Source organism: Ornithodoros turicata, chromosome 5 (assembly GCF_037126465.1).
Source record: "Ornithodoros turicata isolate Travis chromosome 5, ASM3712646v1, whole genome shotgun sequence".
Taxonomy (NCBI): domain Eukaryota; kingdom Metazoa; phylum Arthropoda; class Arachnida; order Ixodida; family Argasidae; genus Ornithodoros; species Ornithodoros turicata.
Window position 1 is genome coordinate 79,933,456 of NC_088205.1, and position 24,580 is coordinate 79,958,035.

Genomic DNA, 24,580 nt, shown 5'->3' on the forward strand with positions numbered 1-24,580 from the left:
AGCGGAATCTGGACTCTTTTTTTTTTTTTCTTCCTGCTTTTACTCTCTTCGATCTTCTGCGGCGGTTTCGTCTGCAAGAACGAGATAGGGAGCTCTACTAGCTTGCTCGGCATGTTAAGATGAGGATGAAAGTGAGTGAGAGAGAAAGGGGGAGAGAAAATGCTGACGGCTGAGATATGGCCGCCACCTTCGTGTAATGGAGCCACTTTCGTTTCCTACCCTTTGTTTTCTTATCCTGATTCCTTTCATCCTTCACCTTTTTTTTTTACTTGCGTCAGAAGGATGATAGGGCACAAAGAAAGTTTCCTTTCTTTTTAGGAGTCAGACTGGGGATTGATAGCTGCACGGATGGAAGATAGAAGATTTGTTCTTCTCCTGCCGCTCGATATCGGGGAAATAAAAACAAGAAGTGAACGAAAAAAGGGAGACAATCTTCCGACTGTTGAAGATTTGCGTGGTTCGTATGCAGGGTACATACGACAAAGTTTAAAAAAAAGGGATGAAAGACTATTTTTCATTCATCTTGGTGTCTCAGGAACGTAAGACCTCGCATCTTATCTCGAGGATTTGAGGCACTGCGATGCAGACACTTTTTTTCTTCTTTTGTCTCTCTTCAGTTTTCGTTCTGTGTTTCCCTGGTTATGAAATTGGTAATTTGTGATTATTTTAACTGTTTTTCCGTTGTGCGTTGTGGTTATGACATTCCGTTTTGCGACTAACAACTGAACGCATTGCAAAAAGTTCTAGAGGCTCAGCTAACCGTCTCTGCTCTTCCGAGGAGCTTGTACCACATCACCACATTGATGGCAGGGTTTGAACCCGCTACCCTGAGATCAGGACCCTGTACCAACTTTTCCACCGAGGGAAAGTGGTGGGGGATGCGTTTGTTCTGGTAAGCCTTCATAAGCAATTGTGCCTTTATTTATGACGAAACCGAGAAAAAATAGCCACAAGCAGCACGGCTATTGGCGGAATTCGTTCCTGCTATAAACTGTCACGACCTCTATACGCTACCAAATGTTCGCTCAAAATCACAGTTGTCTCGTGACGTGAGGTCTCGAATTAACATTATTATTTGTTGCTACCAAATGAATCTTATTTTTAATATAAATAATGTTCCTGGGTTTTCCTCAGACGCTTTCAGACATATGTCGGCACAGTTCCCTTAGAGGTCGGCCCAGGACGCACATTCCCCTAGGGCGTCAGTCGTGACGTTGCCCACATACGTGAGGCCGACAACGGCAAGCCCTATCACCACCACCACCACCACCACCAATATAAATAATGAAATGTTTACCGAGGCTGTTTCTTTCCGTCATAATTTACACGATGCCATAGCCCACCTCCCTGTCTTCGAAAGCAAAGGCACCGCGCTGTGTATTGGGTGTATTGTTTACCAGAGTTTCAACTATTGTAGATGTGTGCAATCCTATTGAAAACGAGAACGTACAGCAGCGCCACCAAAGACGTCACCGGAAAATCAAAATGCAGCCCTAATTGAAAGTGTGGTTCCTTGAAGGACAAGGCGCGCGCTGCCCGGCCGAATGTGAGAGGCGCAAAATTAAAGCAGGGGGACGGCGGTGAGTGCCAATAGGAGGTCTTATCTATCTTATCGCCCTTCGTATCAAGGATGGATCTTTCCGTCACGGCTGTTGTCCCCACCCGCTTGAGCACTTCTCGGCGAAGGTGTCAAAGCGGCACAAACGATGTCATTCAAAGCAAACATAGCGATTCCTAAGTGTTTGTGGTGTTCGGTTTGTCGTTTCATGTACTAGCAGTCGTCTGCTACATCGTGCTGCGAAAATTGCCAACACCACGTCTATTGTTTATGACCTTGACATCTGTAATGCATCGTGGTTGGAAGCTACACGAGGACTATTCTGAGAACTGCTAGGGAACAATTAGTAACTTTTGTCTCCGCTCTGTGGCGCCAATGGTTCACAGTGCGGAAACCGGAAGCTTTTGATGTTGCTGGCCAGAAAATTTGGTTATAAGAAATTGGCCGCGTTTTTCGTTGAAATATTCTGCGCGTTGATCCTGAGCACGTAAATATAGTATTTCGGCTTTTACTTGGTACTGGATTGTCCCTTTAATGTGTGCAGGGTGATGGGAACGGTGTGATGGATACGGAACTGTACGTGTTCCTGCTCGATGGCGTGTTTCATCTGATGAGCGCTGTGGCTTCTGGACTGGAGTTCATAATCTACTTCAACAACGGCTTCGGCAGCATCGGCGAGATGTTTGCGCTCACCATGTGCGGCACTATGTTCCTCTTTCACGCCCTGCAACTCCGTTTCTATCGGAGACATGTCACCGTACGATGGGTTCAAGCGCAGCAGTAAGCGCCGAAAAAAAGCATTCTGTCATGGAGAGAGACTTCAATCAACTGGACGCCATTTTTCACGCCTACTCCTCTCTCTGGCACGTCTTCAAGGTGTGTTCGATTCCTTGTGTGGATTAGAGTCGATCGTGTTTGGAGAACACGATGTAAGTTGCAGACGACACTTTCTGCGGTCAGCTCCTTTTGCAGACGACACTTTCCGCGGTCAGCTCTTTTTGCAGACGACACCTTCCGCGGTCAGCTCTTTTTGCAGACTACACTTTCTGCGGACAGCTCTTTTTGCAGACGGCACCTTTGCAAACCGTATAGCGATGCTGCGTTGTACGTCTGACGCGCGCACAAAAATCCGTTGTTGTTACCCAATAAAACAGGTTAGCGGATGAGGATGAAATTAACCCCGGAATTTCACGAAGAGCGGTGCAGCTGTTATATCCTTACACAACCACTAGTGCCCACCTCATTGACGTCGTAGTGGTTAGTCGGCATGAATCAAATGGAATTACGTGGTTTGAACACTTTAAACTTACACTTTGCTTAGCAGGCAGAAAAAAACTGCGTGTGAACGTGCGAAGAAGTAGTGGTGACAGATGTGCAATAGGGCGCGACGTTTTCACTGTTGTGTTTTCCAAACCACAAAACCTCTCTGATAATAGCTATCGCTGTAAAAGAAACAAGCAGACCGCTCAGAACAATTGTCCCTTCGTTAATTCGACCTAGTCAGTTCAATGATGCATGACGACCAGCATCGTTTAACGTGCGAGCACGATTAAGCTCGTGCCCGTCGCGAACAATTTGAAAAGAACGAAAAGAAACCGCGAAGTTGTTGAAAAGTGTAACCAATATACCGACACCATAATGCCAAAGTGGACATATTTGGTAGCAACCGGCAAACATGTATTATCTGTGGAGGAGTCGAGGACCTCCACGAAGCAGAAGTAATCTCCAGAACTCCAAGAGCTTTGTCTAATTATTTTTTGTCGTACATCTAACTCGTACATTTAATTAGATGTATAGTAAAAGACGCTTGTTACCGGAAGTATGCGTATCTATCCATCTTCTTTATTCATCTATCTGCGTCGAATCCATTGACTTCCTACAGCCGTCAATCGGCATCATTTTGTTATCGCTTGATAATCTTCTGCCAACAAGCGATCCCTAACTCTGTCTCGTGTCGTTACGCAACCGTCCGATAGAAGGTATACGGTGACCATGCGGACAGGAACGGAAGTGATCGGGGCTTTCCCTGTTTGGATGCGGCCACCGATACGGCATAACTTTGCGTAGAGAGTGAGCGAGGCTATCTTATCTGGCGCCACCTTGAATTTTCCTGCATGCGTGCATAGGAAATGCGTAACGCTGGGGGTCTAGTACGAAAGATTAGGAAATGCGCTACGCACATAACTCAAGTTCCATGCATCGAAGGAGATGTGTGCGAGGACGGGGCCAGAGTGGATGTGTGTTCGTGTCATTCCTGAACGAGGCTTCGGTAGGCGTTGACCAAAGCGCGCCATAATGTAACGGTGGGCTCATCCTTGATCTATACAGTAGAGAGGTATGCGGGTTGGATTTCTGCCACTCGCTGATGTCTATTGGAATAAGATTGAAGAGACTCGAAATAAGTACAATGTATACTGCAATCGTCACTCGAAGAATAAAAAGTAAATCGAGGACAGTTACAGCTTCTAGCCCCCTTGTTTGCAGTTTGCTACTTCCAAATTTATTCCCCTGATCGCAGTCTTTGGAAAAGGTACTTTGAAAAGTAACTAGTTATAGTTACAATTACTCGAGCCAAAAAGTAGTTACGTTATACCTACAGTTACATGGCGAAAATAGTAACTAGTTAAGTTACAGTTACTAGTTACAGTTACAAATTTCAGTTACTTTCAGAAAATTTAGCAATGAAGATGACATATCAACTTTTATCGCAGAGTTACTTTTCTTACACATATTATGTGTACTTATTGCACTTGAGGAGCAGCTGCTGCTCGAAGTTCGCATAACTGAGTTTGCTTCTCTTAATTGCGAAAATATCCCAGCCCACGCTGAAAAGCCGCTCAACTGGGGCGCTGCTGGAGGGAATGCCGGTATTATATTTAACGAATATTCTTCTTATAATTAGCTTCTTATATAGCTTGCTTAGAGACAGCTTCGGCCGCTACAGCAGTCAGCGGGCTACCAGGTCGGGGCAAGTCCAACACAAATATGTTGCATCCTTCGAACTTACGCGTGTTAGGTATATACTCGCTCCAGTGATATCCAGCCACAACCGCACTTTGCCCTCATGCGACAGTGGATGCGTAATGGATATCACGCCTTCGCTCATTAAAAAACGGATGACTGACCACTCCTCCCTGATGAAAAACTGAAGCGTGGCAGCCATGTTTAGTCCGTTGTCGCGTGCTTGCACGTGCCACGCGGAGGTCGCAAAGCACAACATATAGAGTGGAAGACATCCGCTGCCACCCGTTGCGAGAGTATAAAGTATCTGATAGAGTCCGGAATTTTAGCTTTAAGTCTCGTTATTTATTGAACCACCTTCGTAAAACGGTGTTAAGGCACATATGCAAGTAAATACAAGCACAATGCTACAACAATGTAGCATTACACAATTTACGAGTGTACTCAATACAAAATTAGTTTACCGCGCCGACACTGGGAGGTGACACGGGTTCGAACCCTGTCACCGGCTGTGCTGTCTGAGGTTTTCCCCGGTTTTACTGAAGACTTTCCAGCCGAATGTCGGCGCAGTTCCCCCTGAAGTCTGCCCAGGACGCATACTAACCACCACCCCGTCCCCCACACTTTCCTGCTGTCCTCTCTCCATCTGTCCACGTCTGTACGCCGCTCATAGCCACAGCTGCTTCGCGGCGCTAACGTAGAATTTAAAAAATACAGAAAAGTTTCCCGCGAAGTCGGCCCAAAACGCACACACTAACCTTATCCGCCTCGTTACTCTCCCTGCTATGTTCTCTCCAGATGCCCGCACGCCTGCATACTGTACGTAACACCACACGCTTTGCGATGGGGGGGGGGGGGGATTTATTGGCAGAAAAAAAAAAGAAAGGGGAATGAAAAGAGCGTTAGTGTAGTGGAGATTTTTTGTGTCCCGGATACGCGGAGCGTGAAGTTACAGCAAAGCATGCATTCGCTTCGCTGACTGCACGCGAGGAAATGTCGCGAAGGTGTCGGACCGTCTTTTCCTGCAACGCCTTCTGCCTTCTGTTACGAAGCGGCTTAACTGAACTCAGTTTAGCGGAGAACTAGTGTGAGCGTTGCAGCGTCTATAATACGTAGGGTCTGTAGGATCTGACCTTTTTGGCGTTAAATGCCTTACCCAGATTCAGGAGGGAGAATATGCTGCTTTTTAAATCCGTAACTAACGCTAAAATGTTCCAAAAGACTGGACAGTTAGTTAGGCGGCTTGACACGACAGAAAACATCATTTAATAACGGACGTTTCGTCTCTCATGCGAAAGAGACCATCAGTGTGTCGCGAAGTTTGTACACAATCTCTCGTATGTTAACTCTCCCGTAACGTCTGTTATTAGATGTTGTTTTCTGTTGTGTCAAGCCGCGGTGTTGAAGATTTTCTTTTTTTTTTTTTTTTTTTTTTTTACTGACGACGATTTATTTGTTGTTCTTCACACAAGGAGGAAGAAAATACAATCAAAAGCAAAGTTGCGGCGTATTGAGGTCATTTCTGAAAACTGCCCACAAAGGAGTAACTGAATATGCCTGTCCACCTATTGGGTACAGTCGCTGCGTCAGAAATGCGGCATGATTGGTTTTGAAATCACGCTCTGTGAATTGCGAGTGAATTATTTCTGATTTCGCGGCGTTGAGTAGCATGCAACACTTGCAGCAATTTCGATTAACTAAGTGTAACTCAATTAGTACTGCATTCACAAGCTAGCTCTAACCAGCTTAATTAACTGAACTGCAACTTATTTACTTTTTAAAAGTAACCTTTCGCATTTTCCCCGATGCTTCCCCGTTACTTACACCTTGTGTTCCTCTCGTATGGTCCGCCCGTTCAGCTGTTGAAGGTGTTGACTGTGGGCAGCCTACCTGAATACCGCGTTGTGGTCTTCGTCCGAAGCCTGCTCTTCCTCGCCTTTCACGTTATCAGGTTCAGGTGAGCAACCCCTTAATGCAAACCAGGCTATGCTGTACATGGGCAATAAAAATAAATACTGAAATACAATGCCGACACATCACAACGCTCCTGTTCTTATTCATTGCAGGTCGATGGGCTACACGCCTTGACGGTGAAATCCCCCGTAACGAGTGAGTATGTGTGGAAAATATCCTGGAATATCCCAATCATGTGTCATCCATGGTATCAATCGTGTCTTCATGGTGGTGGCCTTTTTAGTGGTGTCACTCTGACTAGCGCTTTCTTTAATTGGTGTCTCAGTGTGCGTGTGTTAGAATGCTACAGGCAAGTAACATTCCAACACATATACTGGACAGACATTATCATTTCCGTAATATGGGGTTTATTCACATGACGTCATCCGTAACCGTAATCCGTATAACCTGTCCTCAGGTTTGGACTGTTCAGGACCTCACCTACATCGCATTCACCGTATACACTTGGTGCTTCAAATTGACTGTACTGTCTGACTGACTGTTACTTGTAGCATAATCCAAGCAATTTCCATGTTTTCAACGGTATAATAGTCCTCTAAATATCATATGGCAGCGTAACAAAAGCCGGAACTAAACTTCGAGGGACCTATACAATGGCGTCGCCTTTTCGAAGCTATAGCGCCCTCTAGAGGGATGACGTCACTGAATAAACTCTCTAGCGGTGCTTAGTGTTGCCACCAGGCCGGTATTATACCGGCAGGGCCGGTTATTTGCTCGATCTGCCGGTTGCCGGTAGGAAGGTGACACCGGCAGCCTTTTGCCGGTATTTGTGGCTTAACACCTTTCATAGGGTTTTTACGGGGTTTTCCTTTCAACATTCCACTACAGCTTGAATAAATCTGGAGCACAGACCCAACTCCGTAGTCACCAGTCATTTTCTTAGTTATTCATTATTATTATTATCATTGTTGTCTTGAGCGAGTACGCTCGTTCTTTCTTTCTCTCTGTCTGTATACTCTCCACCCCTCACCCACCTTCCCTTTCCCACGAACATTTCCTCCTTTCCCTCTATTCCACCTCCTCTCCTTCAGCCGGTATTTTGCACTCCGAAAGGGGGCAACCCTAGCGGTGCTGTGCCGATCGTCTCCCCACCCTCACTGTAATTCAACCCGAACACCCATCTGCCGTACCACCATAACCAAACAGACCGGTAACTGATCGAAAGAGCTGATCTTAGTCAACGCTCTTTTGTCGGGGCAATTTCAGAGTCTTTGTAGGTACAGGACCGCCGACCAGCACGCAAGGGGATGCAATGAGTAAGCGCATCAACTACTGCGCGGAGTTAATTCTGTCGCTGTGTGACGAGGTGTACCATTTGAGCCGATTCATCCAAGACGGAGGAATCGTCGTCGATTGCATCCTCCACGGCTACAAGTCGGCCCACGAAGTCGTGCAATTTATCGTGTCCATCTACTTTGTCTGCTTCCATCTGCTCTTTCTAGGGTAACTGTCCTTCGCTATCACTGAGAAAGCTTTAAAAAACAGCTAGATTGACGGGGCTGTGTAATACCCCTGTCACACGGGCATTTTCGATCCTGCTCGACCGAACCTGCTTGAACCGAATGCAGATCGGATGGTGCTACACGGCCGCTTCCAAGCAGGATCGAACTTTGATCCTGCTTGACTCAAGACAGTTCCCATAACAGGATTGAGAATTTCAAGACGGCTCGACGGCCGCCATTTGCATCCTCGATCCCGGTGAACTGTCATAACTTAAGACAAACATGCGCGCGAAGCTACAAATGATGCTTACATCGGTATACGATAAATTACCACTAATATCGCTGTTATATAGGAAACGCGAAATTAATGAGTCCCGTTTATTCATTTGCACAAGTCAACCATTCAATGCGCATTGAAAGTGACCGTGTAGCAGCGTCAAAACTCGAGCGTGCTCGGGAAGTTCGATGCAGATCGGACTCGAGAAGGATCGAAATGCCCGTGTGACAGGGGTATAAGGCTCTAAAAGGGCTAGATAAAAGAATCAATGCTTTAGTCTGTCTGTATACGGGTTTGATTAAGACACGGTTAACGCGTACCCTATAAGGAAAAAGGGAGTAAAATGGGGAGTAATTGCAGCTCCTATATAGTCCCCTAGATTGCAGTTACTCCCCATTTTGGTCCCCTAACCCCCCACATTTACTCCTCATGGCCGCAGAATGTCACTGAATTTCGCAAATGGTCTTCCGAAAGTAACAGTCTACGTAAATATGTGCTCTTGGTCAATTTGGTGGCCTATAGGAAAAGCCTGGAGTTTTCGGGAATAATTTTATTCTAAATTCGGATGGTAAAAATCGGGTAAATGAACATGTGCACTAAATTCATGCAAATTCGGGTGAAAAAACTTTCATTACGCTAAAATCGGGGGGGGGGGGGGAAATCGGGCTTAGTTATTCAAACTAACTGTAGCGGTTTGGTACAAACAGTGGTGTAACTGCATTTTTCTGCCAAACAAGTAAGTTAGTGCATTCCTACAGACATCCCAGTGAGGGCAATTTGCCGGGTAAAAATCGGGTTTCACCCTAAAGAGGCAACCTTCAATTCGGGATGCAAATTCGGGGAAGAATCGGGTAAAACCCTAAAACTTCAGGCTCTACCTATAGGCTGTATTACTTAGCAATTTTCCACCCACACAGAGTAAGAAGCAGTTAGCGCTTCTTTCTTCAAATATTGTGCCCTATGTATGTCGCAAGATTTTATATCACTCGATATATCACTGTTGGCAGTTTAATTCGAAGTATTTTCATGCATGCACACCAATCATGTATCTGGGACTGTTAGAATACAGTGTGAAATGCAGTCTCCACTCTGTGACATTCATTTACTCCCGAAATGAAGTATTTTTTTGTGTGGCAAAACACTCCTTTTTTTTTCTTAAGAGTGTGCAGGGGATAGGTTTTACAGCGTACGTATATATGAGGAGGCAGACATAGTTGCAATTACAAAGTTGTGTGAAGCTGCTACGGGTTGCAGACGACTGTTTTTGTGAGAGTTACTACAACGTTATCGGCTAGCATTTCATTTCTGTCTTTCCTGGAATAGATCGCTTCTGAGATCGCAAACCGAAACGTGACGTCAGTAACGCCACGACGGCGAAACCTTTGATTCTACAATTAGATTACAAATGATTCGCTCCAATTCTGCGTGACGACTCCGAGGAAGACTCATACCACGCGAGAGTGTCTTCTGTTAGTTTTGGTTTCGGTTCGGATTGAGGATGGAGGAATACGGCAAGGTGGACGTCACTCAACGCCGAAATTTGTCGGTAGCCTTTCGTTTTTCTTTTAAAGGTCAGGATATTATTACCTTATCCACAGCAGTAGATGTACTAAGATGATGATTATGTAGTTTCGGTGTTTGTACACGTGGTCAATCCTGTGATGTACGGAATGGTTGTTAAAGAAGCACTGAAGTGGCCTCCATACTTTTTTTTTTTTTCAGGTGGCATGTATAGGAAGTGTTAGTAGGAAGTGTTCTCCAACAAATAAAATGAGTTCCTGCGAAAGAACGATGAACGGTGACCTACCGAGCGAGTGCGAGGGCTCTGTTCCGAGCACCTTTGAAAACTCATTTTCCTCGTGAAAAGAGCGCATCGCAGAACGAGAGGATGTCGTGACGTATGCTACTCCCCTCACGTGACCAGTGACGTACAGCGGCACAGCTCAAGCGTGTATAACCGCGTATTCACACGAGCGCCATTCCCCGCAGAAGCGGAAGATGGGAAAAACGCTATAGCTTTCTGCTGTCACGTGATGACGAGCGCTCAACGTCGTGTCTTCACGAACCGTGGGGAATATCATGCGACACAGCTACAAGATACTCCGTAGCAGACGACACAGAACACGCTGACAGTGTCGTCTCAGACGACACTGTCAGCGTGTTCTGTGTCACCTAGCACCTAGCAGACGACTCGTCTGCTAGGTGTCGTCTGCTAAGTGTGCAGTACGCCACGCTCGATATTCCGGCCGGCACCGTACGTGTGAATGCTCAACATAACACGGGACGGAACCCCGTCTCTCTGAGCAGTGTTTTGTTTTCGCTTTTTCTTCCCCTAGAATCTTCTGTAAGGATGTCCCTCGTGTGAATGCACAGTAAGCGGCGCGTGACTTACGAAGAAAAAAAAAAAAGAAACTAACAAAGAAACAAGGCACGGAGCCTCAACCACGTCTCGCTAGAATCTTGTCGGCCATCCGCGGTTGTTTTCTCCGACAGTTTTTTCTATTTTTTTTTTCTGTAAATGCGATTGCGCAGTTATAGCGCACCGCAATGCGGAAATATTTTGCATGGTGACATTCCGGAGGACAAATAACTTGTCAGACGAGGCATGAATTCGAGCGATGTTAGATGTCACATCATTGCTCCTTTAATTCGTTGCTTTACGTCGCGAGACAACTGTGATTCTGAGCGACGCCACACCTGATTTTGCACACCTGAGCTGTTATTTAAGATGCGCCGGAAGCTCGTCGTCTCCTTAACGTCCCTCGCGAAACTTGGACTGCGAACATGTACATATCCAGGTTGCTAGCGTGGCAGTAGACCACCGAAGGCCAGTTTTGCGGGTTGGTTCGTAAACGACATCATGATGTAAACTACCAACCCGACGAAACGGGAAGAAACACGACACCTTCACCTGTTGCGCGTCTCACGTCCTCGTTTCATCGTGCTGTTCGTGGTTCCCTGAGGTCATGGTGTGTGAACGTGGTCCATCACAACCATGACCTCGCGGGCTGCGCTTCTTTCAATTGCTCGTCGGAGCAACTATTTTCACTCGCATACCGTATCACCTTATACATTATTTGGAGCGACCGAAATCTCTCCGCATGACGATGAACCTCTGCAGTGTCAGGGTCGCTAGACGACCGAGGACGTGGGACCGAGGGCGGACCAGCCTCCTTCCACGAGTCGTCGGTCGCTCGTGCCTGACTTGTAAGCGCGACCTTCCTGAGGCGGCATTGACTGAAGTGGGCCACCAGTCAGGCCATGTCGGTCACCAATGGCTAAGTAAGCCAAGGGGTGCGCTTCAGCCCGGCGCGGAATTATCGTTATTATCGGTGCGCAGGCGTGGGTTTATCGTGAGTTATCAGATTTCGACGAGAAAATGCCCGGTTATAGAACCGTGACTCCAATCTGTCAAGGTCTTGCTACCGTTTGATGGCATATTTCTACGAGCTTAATATTTCGCGAAAGGCGCTGCTGTTTTGTGCAATTGTTTGTCTCGAATTTATGAAAGTACTAACTTACTTTGTAGACACCTTCTCAAAATGCTAACTTCATTGTTTATGAATACTTTATTTATGATTGCTTTGTAAATACTCGAATGAATAAATTGCATTCAATGCATGACGACACACATTTACGCATACATGATGCTCTATAGAGCTTCGTAGAAGTTTCAAACGTTTCCAAAAACAACATAAGCCAGTCGCCTGATTCCTTTGGAGTGGCAGATATTACGTTGCTCATATCTGATTGACTGACAGCGATACGGAGTCGCAATAGACCACACCCTGTTTGTAAACGAATGACGTCATAGTGTTCGACAGCCCCACAAATTTGGTAGAGAGTAACTATACGCTCGAAGCTAGAGGTGAACAAGGTCGCGCCCGAAAGCCACGGTCCCTGTTCTGCGCGACAAGTTTCCGCGTTGAATTTAATGCGCTGCCGTGAAAGCGCCGTTCATATTTCTAGATAATGTGATACTTTGGCCCTCACTCTGAGACCCATCGTTATAGTTTTACGAAATTATCTCTAGTAATGAGGGGTATCACCTATCGCAGCGGATCGTAATCATTAAAGTAAAGGCCCATGCTCGGCTGGTGAGCAGGAGGCAGGATCATTATAATCCAGTGAAATTAAGGAACGTTTGACAAGTTACAGCATCCAGAAATTTGTAGAACCTTATATGCTTTCCAACGTATTAGGAAACGTTAGTGCAGTTGGGTTCGGTATGAGGTATAGTTATACAGTGAACCCTTGTTATTATGACCATGGTCGTTCTCGAAAATTTTGGTCATAACGCGGAATTGTCATATTAACGGGGGCGATTTGCAGAGGTTTCACTGCATTGTTGCCCAGGAGTATGGTAGCGCGTATGTCAGATTATCGGGGGTCATATTAACGAAGGTTCACTGTATATACAGTGAACCCTCGTTATTATGACCATGGTCGTTCCCGAAAATTTTGGTCATAATGCGGAATTGTCATATTAACGGGGGGCATTTGCAGAGGTTTCACTAACTTGTTCCCCAGGAGTATGGTCGTAAAGCGCGTATGTCACATTATCGGGGGTCATATTAACCGAGGGTTCACATTTTGTTTTGTTTTGATGGACACGATATCACTGTTTCGAGACAAGGAGCATGTTTGTTGAGAGCAGCTACCCTTTTGTTTACTCTTTAAGAATGTGCCGTGTATGGTTCCAGACCGCGAAACCCTCTCGTCTCCGATGCCGGCATCTTCTTTTCGGACCTTCTGTTTCACTACTTCCACATGATCTACGATACGTGGATCCTGACCAGATACCTCTGGAGCTCGAAACGTCACTACTTGCCAGAGTACCTTGCGCATTGGGCTCCATTCATCTTCCACACCGGCATAGTATGGTGAGTCGTCGAAAACCACGTTCAGCTGTGGACACCCCTTTAAAACGATAGCACTGTATAAAACGACGTATTCCACTTTTACGAAACAAATTCGAGTTATTACGAATTCTTATTCAAATTCAAATCAAACAATAGCAAATGCTAATTCGAATTACAAGGGGAGAAAAAAAGATCGTTACACCCGACAAAAAGAAAGAAGGACAAAACAGTTTACTGATCAAACTTCCCTTCATAGCGTGTCGAGACGTCGATAAATACCTTGTGGGTGTATTGTTGACAGAGCCGTCGCGTGGTGAGTTTGCCTCCAGGGCAGGACAAATCTGAATTCCTTAAACCCCCCTTAAACCCCTTATTCGCACTGCCGAGATCGTACATTCAAATTCTCTTCGTTATCGCTTTATACTGTCAAACCAACCTGCCACACTCTAAGAAAAAAAGGAGTAAAACGAGGAGTAATTGCAGCTTCTACTCCCCTAGTCTGCAATTACTCCCCATTTTAGTCCCCTACCCCAACATTTAGTCCCGACATTTACTCCTCAGGACCGCAAATTGTCACTAAACTTCGCGAATAGTCTCCTGAATGCAACAGTCTACGTAAATATGTGCCCTTGGTCAATTTCAACGACATAAGGCCGTATAACTCGGACAACGTAGCAATTTTCCAGCCACACAGCGTAAGAAACAGTTAGCGCATCTTTCTTCGCAAATTGTGCCCTAGTATGGCGCAAGATTTTATATCACTGGATATAACACGGTTGACGGTTTGCTTCAAAGTATTTTCATGCATGCGCACCAGTTATGTACCTGGGACTCTTACAACAGCGCGTGAAATGCGGTCTTCACTCTGACATTCATTTACTCCCGTGCATTTACTCCCGAAAGGGACTATTTTTTGTGGCAATGCAATTACTCCCCAAAAGGAGTGAAAGTACTCCTTTTTTTCTTAGAGTGCAGGGCCTGCCGTTCGGCGCCCTCTCTGTTGAGGGCGCCCGAGGCGGCTGCCCTTCTCGCACTCCCGTCGCTACGGCTCTGCTTGTTGATAACGTTTCTTAGCATTAAAATGACGGACGGCTGATGAATTGATACGATAATGAAGATTCGTGGCCTTCCGTCGCGCGACAACTAGCTAATGAATTCGAAACTGGCTTAGCGGTAGAACGACGTTAATAATAATAATAATAATAATTCAGAGTGTATAAACTGCTGGCAACATTTTCGACAGCGGCCGCACACAGAAAAGCGCTTTTTTTTCTCGAAATTCACGATTGCCCTCCGCGCTGTGCATGTTTGAAGGATATGGTGTCAAGGCGTTCAAGTGAGCGTCAGGATGCATCTAACGCCCCTCCGGGTGGCACAGCATCCTCCACCTCCGCTACCACCACCACCTCCGCCCCCTTCAGTCCCTCCGCCACCTCCAAATCTTCATCTTCAACCTCTTCCGCCGGGGGACCCTATTCCGCACATCGACGTCGACGGTCCTCAAGCTGGTCCATCGTCGGCTCCGGGTCAGCGCTCTCCTTTACGCAACGTCCAACCGACGGGCGACCCGGGCGAGCGCACTGCTCTCTATGACCGTCTCGTGGGACCACACCGACGTACAAGTAGCATTTGATAGCGCCGCAGTTGGCGAAATTAAACGCTGTAGCGCTGTGTGATACGCCGTAACGAAATTGGTAGACAGTTACATGGCTATCGTCACTGTTTGGGTGGATCCGCAGTCGATATCATTAAACTATTGCCTCGCATAACCGTGAGACAGAAAGTAAATTTTATCGTGCCTATACTGATAGTAGCTCCTTGGACAACGCTTTCAAAATTATCAAAGGGGTGGAGTCTTCTAGTTTTCATCGGGGAAAGGTAAGAGAAACGGTGTTATACCACAAATATAGCGGTTAACTGCGATAGAAACTGATACCGCACATTGATAATAGGTGAAATAGAAACGTAAACGAAAATTTACGGTAATTTGGGTACTGCAGGACCCGAATTATTACAATCATTTACCATATCATTTTAATAAATTTATGAAATACACTACACTACCCGTCTATCAAACTGAAGCATTTAAGTAAATAGTGTGTAATAAACCGTAATGGAAACGAAAACAATAGTGGTAACGGAAACTGAAACGGGCCAGTGACTGAGGCGGTAACGGAAAATGATTCCGTTACCTTTCCCTGGTTTTCATTTGCGAACGATGGCTGTAGTCGCTTAAAAATGAGACAGTAGTGATATTCAAACCCTCATTTCTTGATTGCTGGCAATGTGCGCTAGCCATTCCATCACACAGAGAGGGATTTTTGACACTTTGCTAACCGCCTCCGACGGACGGACGGACGGACGGACGGGACACGCACTCACCTTCACACCCTCTCCTACATTTCTCTCACTCACCGCAACGCGGCAAGGGTGAATCTGTTGAACGTGATGGAAAGAAAGCAAAGGCGAAGAAGCGCAAACATGCGTTGTTGTGTTTAACCATTTGTGTGACTTGTTACCGTTGGGAAGACGTGTATTGCTTCCGTTACTTCAGAATCCACGTCTTCAGAATCCACGTCTTTCACACTGTATCCTTCCAAAATATTGCTGGAGGAAAAGTATAATAAAATTTAGACTTTCGAGAAGTACGACGTTATAGCGTGTGCAACCTACAATGAGTCTGGCAACACTTCTCCTCGAAGGCCGCTTTGTCTCCTCATTACAACTGCTGGCGGGCTTCCAACGTTGGGTGAAGAGCGGAGATGCTCACGCTGTTGGTGGGAGAGGGAAGCCACAACTCCCGTTGACGTCACCTACTCCTGGAGAACCCGAAACTATGTAGTTTTGCGCATTCTTTCGAAAGTTCGTGGAATGGTTCACAATGTTCACTGACGGTATTTTGCATCTTCGATCCGAGTTTGTTTCGACCTTTTTAGTTTAGTTTTAGTTTTAGTTTAGTTTTGTTTAGTTTAGTTTCTGAGTTATTGATCGGCTTTGATTTACAACGCGAAATAAGTTAAATAAAAATAGAGATAAATAAAAATAAAAATAATTAATTAAAAATAGTTAAATAGAAATACGTAGTGAAAAGGTAGAAAGGGGTTGCGCACCGTGTAAGCCTCCTGGGTTCGTAGGCAACACTTTTATGGTTTGGACAATACTGGCGGACAATACTTACGACATTTGTGCTGGCTTACACAACGACCCTTTCCCACCCTGTCACCGTAATAAATATACATATAATTATATCATACCGCAATACATGAATCATGTTTGTTGCTCCGCTTTCGGCAAACATCGACCAGTTGCGATGTGGCCATGAAGGAGTCCCCATATTTTCAATTTCCTTGAGTAGCGCGCTTGAGGTATCGACGAGTGCTGTGCACGCCATCGCGCAGGACCGATAAAAGCAATCAGTCCTGTCAAGGTCAAATGATAAAAGTCAAGGTCAGTTCTCGTTTCGCTAAACCATTTATGATTATCCAAATTTGATCAGCTTCGTGGTGTAGTGTTCACAAATAAGGCCATAATTAACATAATAAATACTGAAATCAAAATGCAGATGTGCATACAGGGTGGCGTAACGTATGAGTAACAAACAATGAATTGTCATGGTAACAATAAGAACAGTCAATGAACAGATTTTTCATTTAACATATATATACGCAAACATACACGTATATCCGATATGCACGGAGCACCGCTGGCTGAAGTCTGGCGCGGGTGCTTGACAGTGAAGTGTACTTATACCCTTCCTAGTCACATGGTTTTCTTCGGTTTACAGAACCCAGCGATTCTATTCTGCACTTGCAACGCAAACATCTGCCACGCTATGGAGTGCGATATATCACAATAAACGCATAACGAACAGTACGTAAAATAGACAGACAGTAGATATGTCGACGTTCCTTGAGCATGCCAATATAGCGAAATGTAACACAGAAATGTATCACGTGGTCAGCTATTGGTTAAAACGGCGATGACGTCACATTGAAACAGAACAGAAATGGTTCCGTGATTGGTAACAACAAGAGAGAGAGAGAAAAAAAAAACATTGAGAAGGTACAGACGTCATCAAAAGCCAAGCCCTATAGGGGTCGCCCCAGAGCCGTCTTTGGCTTTTGATAGTCATTCTTAAAATCTTCGTGGTATCTCCAAGAAAGGCGCAAAACCTGATATGTTTTTGATGTCTTTGAACACCCTGTGAGGTATCTAAGCTAATGCACATCAGAAATACACTTAAACCATCCTTAGATGATAAATCTTGCCACCGGTTACATTAGTGCGTTCCCATTGCTTTACCTCGGTTACACGTCATCACACTTGGACGGAATCGCCGGACACGTCAACACACTCCGAAAACTACTACGGAGCCTCAGTCGCTGGCTCATGTGGCAGGACACAGAAACAGAACCTTCTCATACCTGCATCTGTAATGCAGTCTCCTTGACTTCCATACCTGTCTAGGCGACTAACATCGTCCAGCACCTCGTACTCCATCTTCATTTCATGGTAGCGAACTGTGGCTTCTAGAACTGCCATGCTAGGCTTAGCTACCAAGGTTACCATATAGTCAACTGCAGCAGGCACACGCTTGCCCATCTCAGCGTACCTATTGATAACGTCATTATGGTTACGTATAAAACGCAGCACAGCTTCGTTTGGCACGGACACCCAAGCATCCTTGATGCTATGTACGGAGAGCTTCGCACAACGATCCTGGTACGGCTCGAGCCAGTGGTTCACCGTTTCAGTCACCACCCTGGAGGCGTTCTCAACGCCCGGATCAGAAGTGGGAGCTGAAGTCCTGTTCTGACACGTGCACCAGTGAGGTAGGATGGAAGCTTCTGGACACGTCCTGTTAGATGGAATTTCTTGTATCAAGCTATAACCAAGCTCTGTACGATGTGGTTGCTCAATATTGAAGCTCGCAATATGCTGCAGTGTAGCATGTACATCAAACGGCGTTGTTAGCCTGCGAGCGTTGACTCTCAGCCTCTTCTGTGCTTCTGGATACTTGTTGAAGAATTCCTCCGGAAACGCCAAGAACATCATCGGCATGCGTTCTTCGAACTTTCCGATGTACGTCTGACGAATGCTTCCGAAACGAATTCCGTGGTCGCTGAACACAATGAGTAGTGTGTTCCTGAGGGCACCACTATTGTGGAGTCTGTGTAGCAGGCGGTACGTCGGACCATCCGCGTAGCCAGCATAATTGAGCACGTCATGTGTCAGACGCGCGACGAATAAGAACGCGAAGAAAGGGTTGGTTGGATTGTATGTGTCTGCGAAGTCGGCTAAGTAGTCATACATGATGTCGACTTCCATTCTAGCTCCGAGGCAGTGCTTTCTGCTCTTGCGCCAGACGATGGATTCTTGAGCAGCAAGCCAGAAGGGTCGCATATAACAGTCAGCAGGCGCCTTGCGAAAGCCTCGTTTCAGATAGTTGAACGTGGCCATGCTCGGAGCATCTTCGGCAAAGAAAGTCTTGTAGCCACAGGTAGCGAACTCCTTCCAGACGAAGTCGAGCCTGTCAAAGGCCATGTCCCTCATAGTCTCGTTCCAGTAGTAAGCTATGTGATGTCCAGTTAGCAAGGGTACGATGTTCGGAAACGTATTGTCGGCTACTTTGGTGTAACCGTGAAGTTGTACGGCTTTGAGAGTATTCCTCAAGAATGATTTAGTCTTTTGAAAATGGCGCTCGAAGTTGAGGTACGATATGGAATCTATACCCACCATGAGCACGTTCATCCGGGTCTTGTTCTGACACGAAGCAGCCTCAACCTTTTTTGATCCTCTCAACGGTACTAACGGTAAGTACTGTTGAAAGAACTCCCTCTTCTGCCTGGTACACTTGATAACCACAAAATCTTCCGCGATTGGGCTTCCGAACAATAACACCTTCGCTGGACCGTACTTGTACCGGCTGTCCGTCCAGTCCCTGCCGCTTCCTCCATCTCGTCGAATCCCTCTGTACGTGCAGTGCATTTCGTCGGGCGTGACGCCATAATGCTTCCACAGTACTTTACTATTGAGCTGTACGATGGCTTTCGGAAGAACGGTGATGAAACTGGGCTTCCCGATGCACTGATAGTCATGGTTCGGTCGGAAGAACCTAGCGACGGTGTGATCGAACGGATCCCACGCGGGGATCTGGCAGCCGGGCGTGTCAATGAGGTATCCTCTGCTCTGGAGACTCTCCGTAGAAGGAGCAGGCGTGGTCGATGTCCCTCTTTGGCGTAGGAAATGCGATGCGTAGACGGAGAAGAAGAAGAAGCCGATGCATCCGAAAAGGGCCACGGAGAGGAAGACTTGTCTCATCCTGCCGTGGCGTCCTCAGACGCACTGTCCTGGCCGTCTCTCAGCCACGCCACTGCAAGACACATAGTAAAAATGCCTACATTCATGCTGTGCTGTCTATAATGAACGCACTCTAATTGTATATGGCTCTGTCGTACTTATTCCATGCACCTGGCATCGTGGAGACACGAATGACTACATCTCATTGTCACCTGGATGCTTGAGAGGAATGACAGGTCGGACGTGGCCTTATTGTTTGGATGTCAGATTCACGGGCGTCCGGTCATAGGGGATGCAGCTTTGACGCCCAAGGGTGTCGAGATGATGGACTGTGTGGTTCGATTATTTTAGTACCGATATATCGGCCGTGATAATTTCATTTACAGTCTTACGATGGTTTTCCTCTCTTACAATTACGTGGTAGTATTTAATAGACACGCTTTGTCAATTATCGCTTGCGCGAAAAGGTGCTCTGCTGGTAATGGGTTCGTTTGATTCATTCGATTTTATTAAATTACTGCTTGAATGTTATCCACGGAGCACATCACGAAAGTACCACATTTCCTAGCGACTGTACAGAAAAAATGAATAATACGGGAGTCATACGCGCGTGCTCCTAACGGGAGGCCCGTGATGTTATCCAGATGACAAAACACCAGTGCATCGGACACATTATTATCGGAAAATCCATTACATTACTCAGTTCCGGCACGCTTAGTAACACTCCGTGACGAAACAGAGAGGTTGAAAATCAATGTCTACGAGTATCAGCTTCCTGCAGCTACATTTAAACGAGGTGTCCCGGACTTACAAACAGAACCTAGACTAACTTAAAGGGATTGGGAGGGACAGCGTGCCTTACATGCTCCACTCCTTTCGCAACCACCTTCTAAATTACACTCGAAGAAAACCCCAGGCTTCGTCACTTTTAAACAATGCCTCTTGTGACACCACAAATACCGCGTGCCCTCCCTCTAAAACTTCTCTCGTTGAAACGAGTTTCTAAACGCCGAATCTATAGTGGCGAATCAGCAATACACACCGCGAGTCTCAGATACAGCACACAGGAAAGTTACGCGTTCGCACAGCGTAAAACCTCGATGATCCTCACCTCTGAGCGGGAATTCGTGAACGCCGCGGAGTCAAGATGGCGATGGATATTCGCAGACGATGCCATTCGCAGAGTGTTTGCAGAAGAGCACGTTCGTAGCAGACGAGTGTTCTGCTATGGAACGAAGGGGTCCAACACGAGGCTGAGTGTGTCGTCGTGACGTCCGACTAGTGGGGCGTGTGTGTCTTCACGGGGAGCGGGGATGTGTCGTAAGGAGGAATCGGGATGGAGGCCATATCGATCCACGAGAAAAAGGGGGAGGAAAGGAGGAAGAGAAATCGATGGCATAGCGGGAAACTGGATGCGGTGCTGCTGGCAGAAATGACTTTCCGGGCGTGCAGCGCTTCTTCTGCTTTTCTTTCTTTCTTTTCTTCTTCTTTTTTTTTGTAACGTGAACCTCATTGGAGAAGGTTTTTGCTCTCGAAAAAGTGGTAAAATAGTGGTTACTTTTCGAAGTGATTCATGTACGGGTTCTATAGATGGGCCGCTTTGGCGAAGAACAATAGGAGTTCTCATGGCGGGATCAATTTGATTCTCCTAGATGCCGTCACTGCTGTGATCTGGAAGATCCGGAGCACATCTTTGGTCCATTGCCCGCACTATGAACCTTTGAGATCCACGCTTTTAGTGGTTCCAAATTAGCTGAACTCTCACCCTATATCTGGCTATGTCAATATTGCTTGGTCCATGGCCAAAACCAGCCCAGAAACGGTCTGCTCTAAAAGCACTTCTAAAGTTTTTGGACTTCGGTCCTCACTGTGAGGTGACCCAGTATTCCATTTCATCGCATTACTGCCAGCAGTGGGATAGAAGTATCGCCCCCTGGCGATGAAACTCCCCACTCATCGTAAAGTTGTTGTTGTTGTTGTTCGCGCGGGGTAAAAAAAACCGCCTCGACTCATGAACATCAAATGGTGCAGGAATCGTAGGAGGTGGGGCTTGGCTACACATGAAATAGGAAAGCTGCAACGGAAGGTAGCAACTAGGTAGCAACTAATGTTCTAAAATGGACTACCATTAGTTGTCTGGGGAGGAAGCATGTTGCCAATCTGGCAACATGCTTCCTCCCCAGACAACTAATGGTAGTCCATCTTAGAACAATGCAAACGAAAAATAAGCGAAATCCAAATGAAAGACAAAAGTGAGACGTCATAGATATACGTATATATATATATTAGCAAAATATTTTGGTATAGCTGCTCGTAGGCAACATTTTAAATAATGTATTATTATTAATATTATTACTATGATAGCTCTGTTTCGGCATCATAATTTACATTGTGCAACAACATAAAGTAGATCATGTCCAAACTTCGGGTTCACAAAGTTCATTCTCGGATAGGGAATAAACTAGCGCCGGTTGTGGCAGAATCAGTGATGGGTAAAGTACCCGAAATTGTACCTAAAGTAAAGTACAAAGTACCTGGCGTTAATGTTACATGAGGTACAGTACAAAGTACTGGGAATTATATTTTAAAGTACCCGTCAAGTATATTGCAACTGAGTTAGAGCAGTAATCTAGGCAAGTTGGGAGGGAAAACTTACAATGTATGTGCACGCAAAAAACGGGACTAAAGAAATGTCTGTGTGTGTGTCGTCTCTTCATTGGTCCAACGTTTTTCTTTCTTTTTTCTTTTTTTTTATGTGTTTTCCCTCTTCTAATTTGCAACGTTAGTTTGCATAGCGCCACGAGTCAGAGTTTGATATTGACAAAATTTGATGAAGTGCTCATGTTTGGATAGGCAAAATATGAGTTCTAAAGGTCAGCTAGTTAGTACTTACCCACATGAATATGAGCTGTAACAGATGGCATAATATCCGTATACAGCTGCTCAGGCAACAAGCTGTGCTAGTGGAAAGTATTTTTATTTCCTGATTTAACGACAACAACTTTATTTGATGATAATGATTCAAGAGTTTGATCGCCAGTGGTACCCTGATCCATTGTTGGTGGTAATTTTCCTGTTTATTCACGTGGTATACTATGAAAAAGGAGGGCAGCAATCCATTTTCTTGTTCAAAAATACTGCTTCTAGACACAAAACTTGCTTGATATTTTCTTATTATCTGTCTTTGCATTTCCTGGTGGGCACTTGAGTATTTGATGCGAAGTACCAGACAAATGTGTTTAAAGTTGAGTACAACGTACACAATTGGAAAAGTACTTAAAGTAAAGTAGATGTACTCAGAAATGTACTTAAAATAGTTCTTGAGCACTTGGTACTTGAAGTACAGCGCATCACTTGGCAGAATTAATAACCACATCCAAAAATATTTTTTCATAAAGTCCGCAAAATATCTTGAAAAAATGCAATATTGCAATATATTCCACTACTTACTTACTATTTATAATTAGTTAAGACGTGGAATTAAACCCACATTTCCACGCGTTTCACAATACTGGAGCTCTAATTCTTAAGCACACGCCGGAAAACGGCCGGCCTTTCTGAATTATTAAAAACCAGACCGGAAACCGGACCGTGCCGGGGAAAAACGCACGTTTCTATCACGGTACTTGGCGTGCTTCCCTTATCGTAAACATTCTATTTAAATTATTCCCGAAATGGCCACGACGCGGACTCACTTCCGCCTCGACGAATGAGACAAATGGTGCTAAGCAAAAGCATAACGTAAACGGAAGTAAGTTCCTCGACCCTGGAAGTACACTTTTGCGTGCGACATTACATAACCATCGGAAGTGCGCGCTCCGGTGGTTTTATTTCTTCACTTACGCGCTTATTTATGTAGAAAATTTGCATGGCGAACGAAAACAAACTCTTGGTTCCCGTCCTCGTTGTCGCTGATGCGCGGAAAAGCTCCTCCTCGTCACCAGGGGGCAGCTGAGAGCTGGGTGGTGTAGGGTGGCTCAATACTTGTATTCAGGCACCCTAGGATATGGGTCTAGACATATTTCTTTTTTTTTCTCTCTCTCTCTTTCATGAACAAGTACATCAGGGTGTTCCGACGACCACTCCACGACAGGAATTGTCGTCTGCTTCCGTCGTTGTATACCGCTGCCGGCAGAACCACCTGCTGGGACACATTCTGTTGTCGGTATGATTTTTAAACAAATCTACGTGAATACGGTTGGAATATAAGAGGCAATAATGTTTATGTCCATGAAATCCAGCAATTAAATATAAGATTGTACAGCACAGCGCCGTTTTTGTTATGTTTTCGTTGTGATCGCCGTGTTGACTAGGCGCCTGACACCGGCGACAAAACGTATTATTTTCAGCTCAAGGCTCGAAGGTCAGCATTGTACCAGGTGGAGTAGCCTGATCTTACTTTGTTGTGTCTCACATCTCCATGTTTTTTAATCAATCAATCAATCAACATACAGCAGGATTTTTTTTAAAGACTCTGCAATCTACGCGATTGAAGCCAACTGAATGTTGGTAGTCATGTGTAGTAGTCTCCGGTGCTTTTCTGTCATTGTGTCTAATTGATTAGTCAGATAAGACTGATTTGCTAACTACCACCGGCTGCGCTATCTGAGTGTTTCCCTGGGTTTTCCGAAGACTTTCCAGACAAATGTCTGCACAGTTCCCCCTGTAGTCGGCCCAGGACACATACGAAACGCCCTGTCCTCCACTCCTTCCTGCTGTCCTCTCTCCATCTATCCTCATCTGGGCGCCGCTCATAGTCACAGTTGCTTCGTGGCGCTAATACGTAATAAAGAAAAAACTTCATTAATTTAAGGGACGAGGCGTCAAATGGAACGCTGCAGAATGCCTTGAGAAACATCGGACCGAGGTTTTTTTCTCTCTGCGCTCTACAGCTGATAACGCTTTGATTGATTGGTTTTCAAAAGAAAAAAAAATGGAGATGCTTAATTAATGAGCCTCATCTGACTGAGTACATAGGCACAATGAAAGAAAAACACCGGCGACGACGACACACGACTAACAACATTCAGTTTGTTTCATGCTGGTTGGAACGAGTGTTTTTTAAGAATGGCAACCCAAGCAGCACTACATGTTGACACAATATTGTACCAACACTGGCAATGTCGGTCCAATATTGGTTCAAGATTGGACCAACATGTTGTGCTGCTTGGGAAGCCGACCTTTCGTGTTTCTAAGATTTCCCATT

At 45.6% G+C, this 24,580-nt stretch overlaps 2 protein-coding genes across 3 annotated transcripts; one reads left to right on the forward strand and one right to left on the reverse strand.

Moving 5' to 3' along the window:
- The first annotated feature begins 1,497 nt into the window (after positions 1–1,497).
- On the forward strand, positions 1,498–14,867 carry LOC135396240 (uncharacterized). Of its 2 annotated transcripts, XM_064627265.1 has the most exons (7): positions 1,498–1,580; positions 2,103–2,434; positions 6,379–6,476; positions 6,586–6,628; positions 7,700–7,936; positions 12,916–13,095; positions 14,389–14,867. In XM_064627265.1, the coding sequence occupies exons 5-7, from the start codon at positions 7,746–7,748 to the stop codon at positions 14,705–14,707; spliced, it is 690 nt and encodes a 229-aa protein (XP_064483335.1). In that variant the 5' UTR covers positions 1,498–1,580; positions 2,103–2,434; positions 6,379–6,476; positions 6,586–6,628; positions 7,700–7,745; the 3' UTR covers positions 14,708–14,867. The 2 variants fall into 2 exon arrangements, with proteins under 2 accessions (XP_064483335.1, XP_064483336.1); XM_064627266.1 differs by lacking the exon at positions 2,103–2,434 and having other exon boundaries at positions 1,512–1,580.
- Positions 14,868–16,532: 1,665 nt separating this feature from the next.
- On the reverse strand, positions 16,533–20,709 carry LOC135396241 (uncharacterized). The gene is made up of 2 exons (XM_064627267.1): positions 20,486–20,709; positions 16,533–19,447 (listed from the first exon to the last, which is right to left on the reverse strand). Exon 2 carries the CDS (start codon positions 19,393–19,395, stop codon positions 17,440–17,442), a length of 1,956 nt encoding a protein of 651 aa, XP_064483337.1. The 5' UTR covers positions 19,396–19,447; positions 20,486–20,709; the 3' UTR covers positions 16,533–17,439.
- Positions 20,710–24,580: the final 3,871 nt, after the last annotated feature.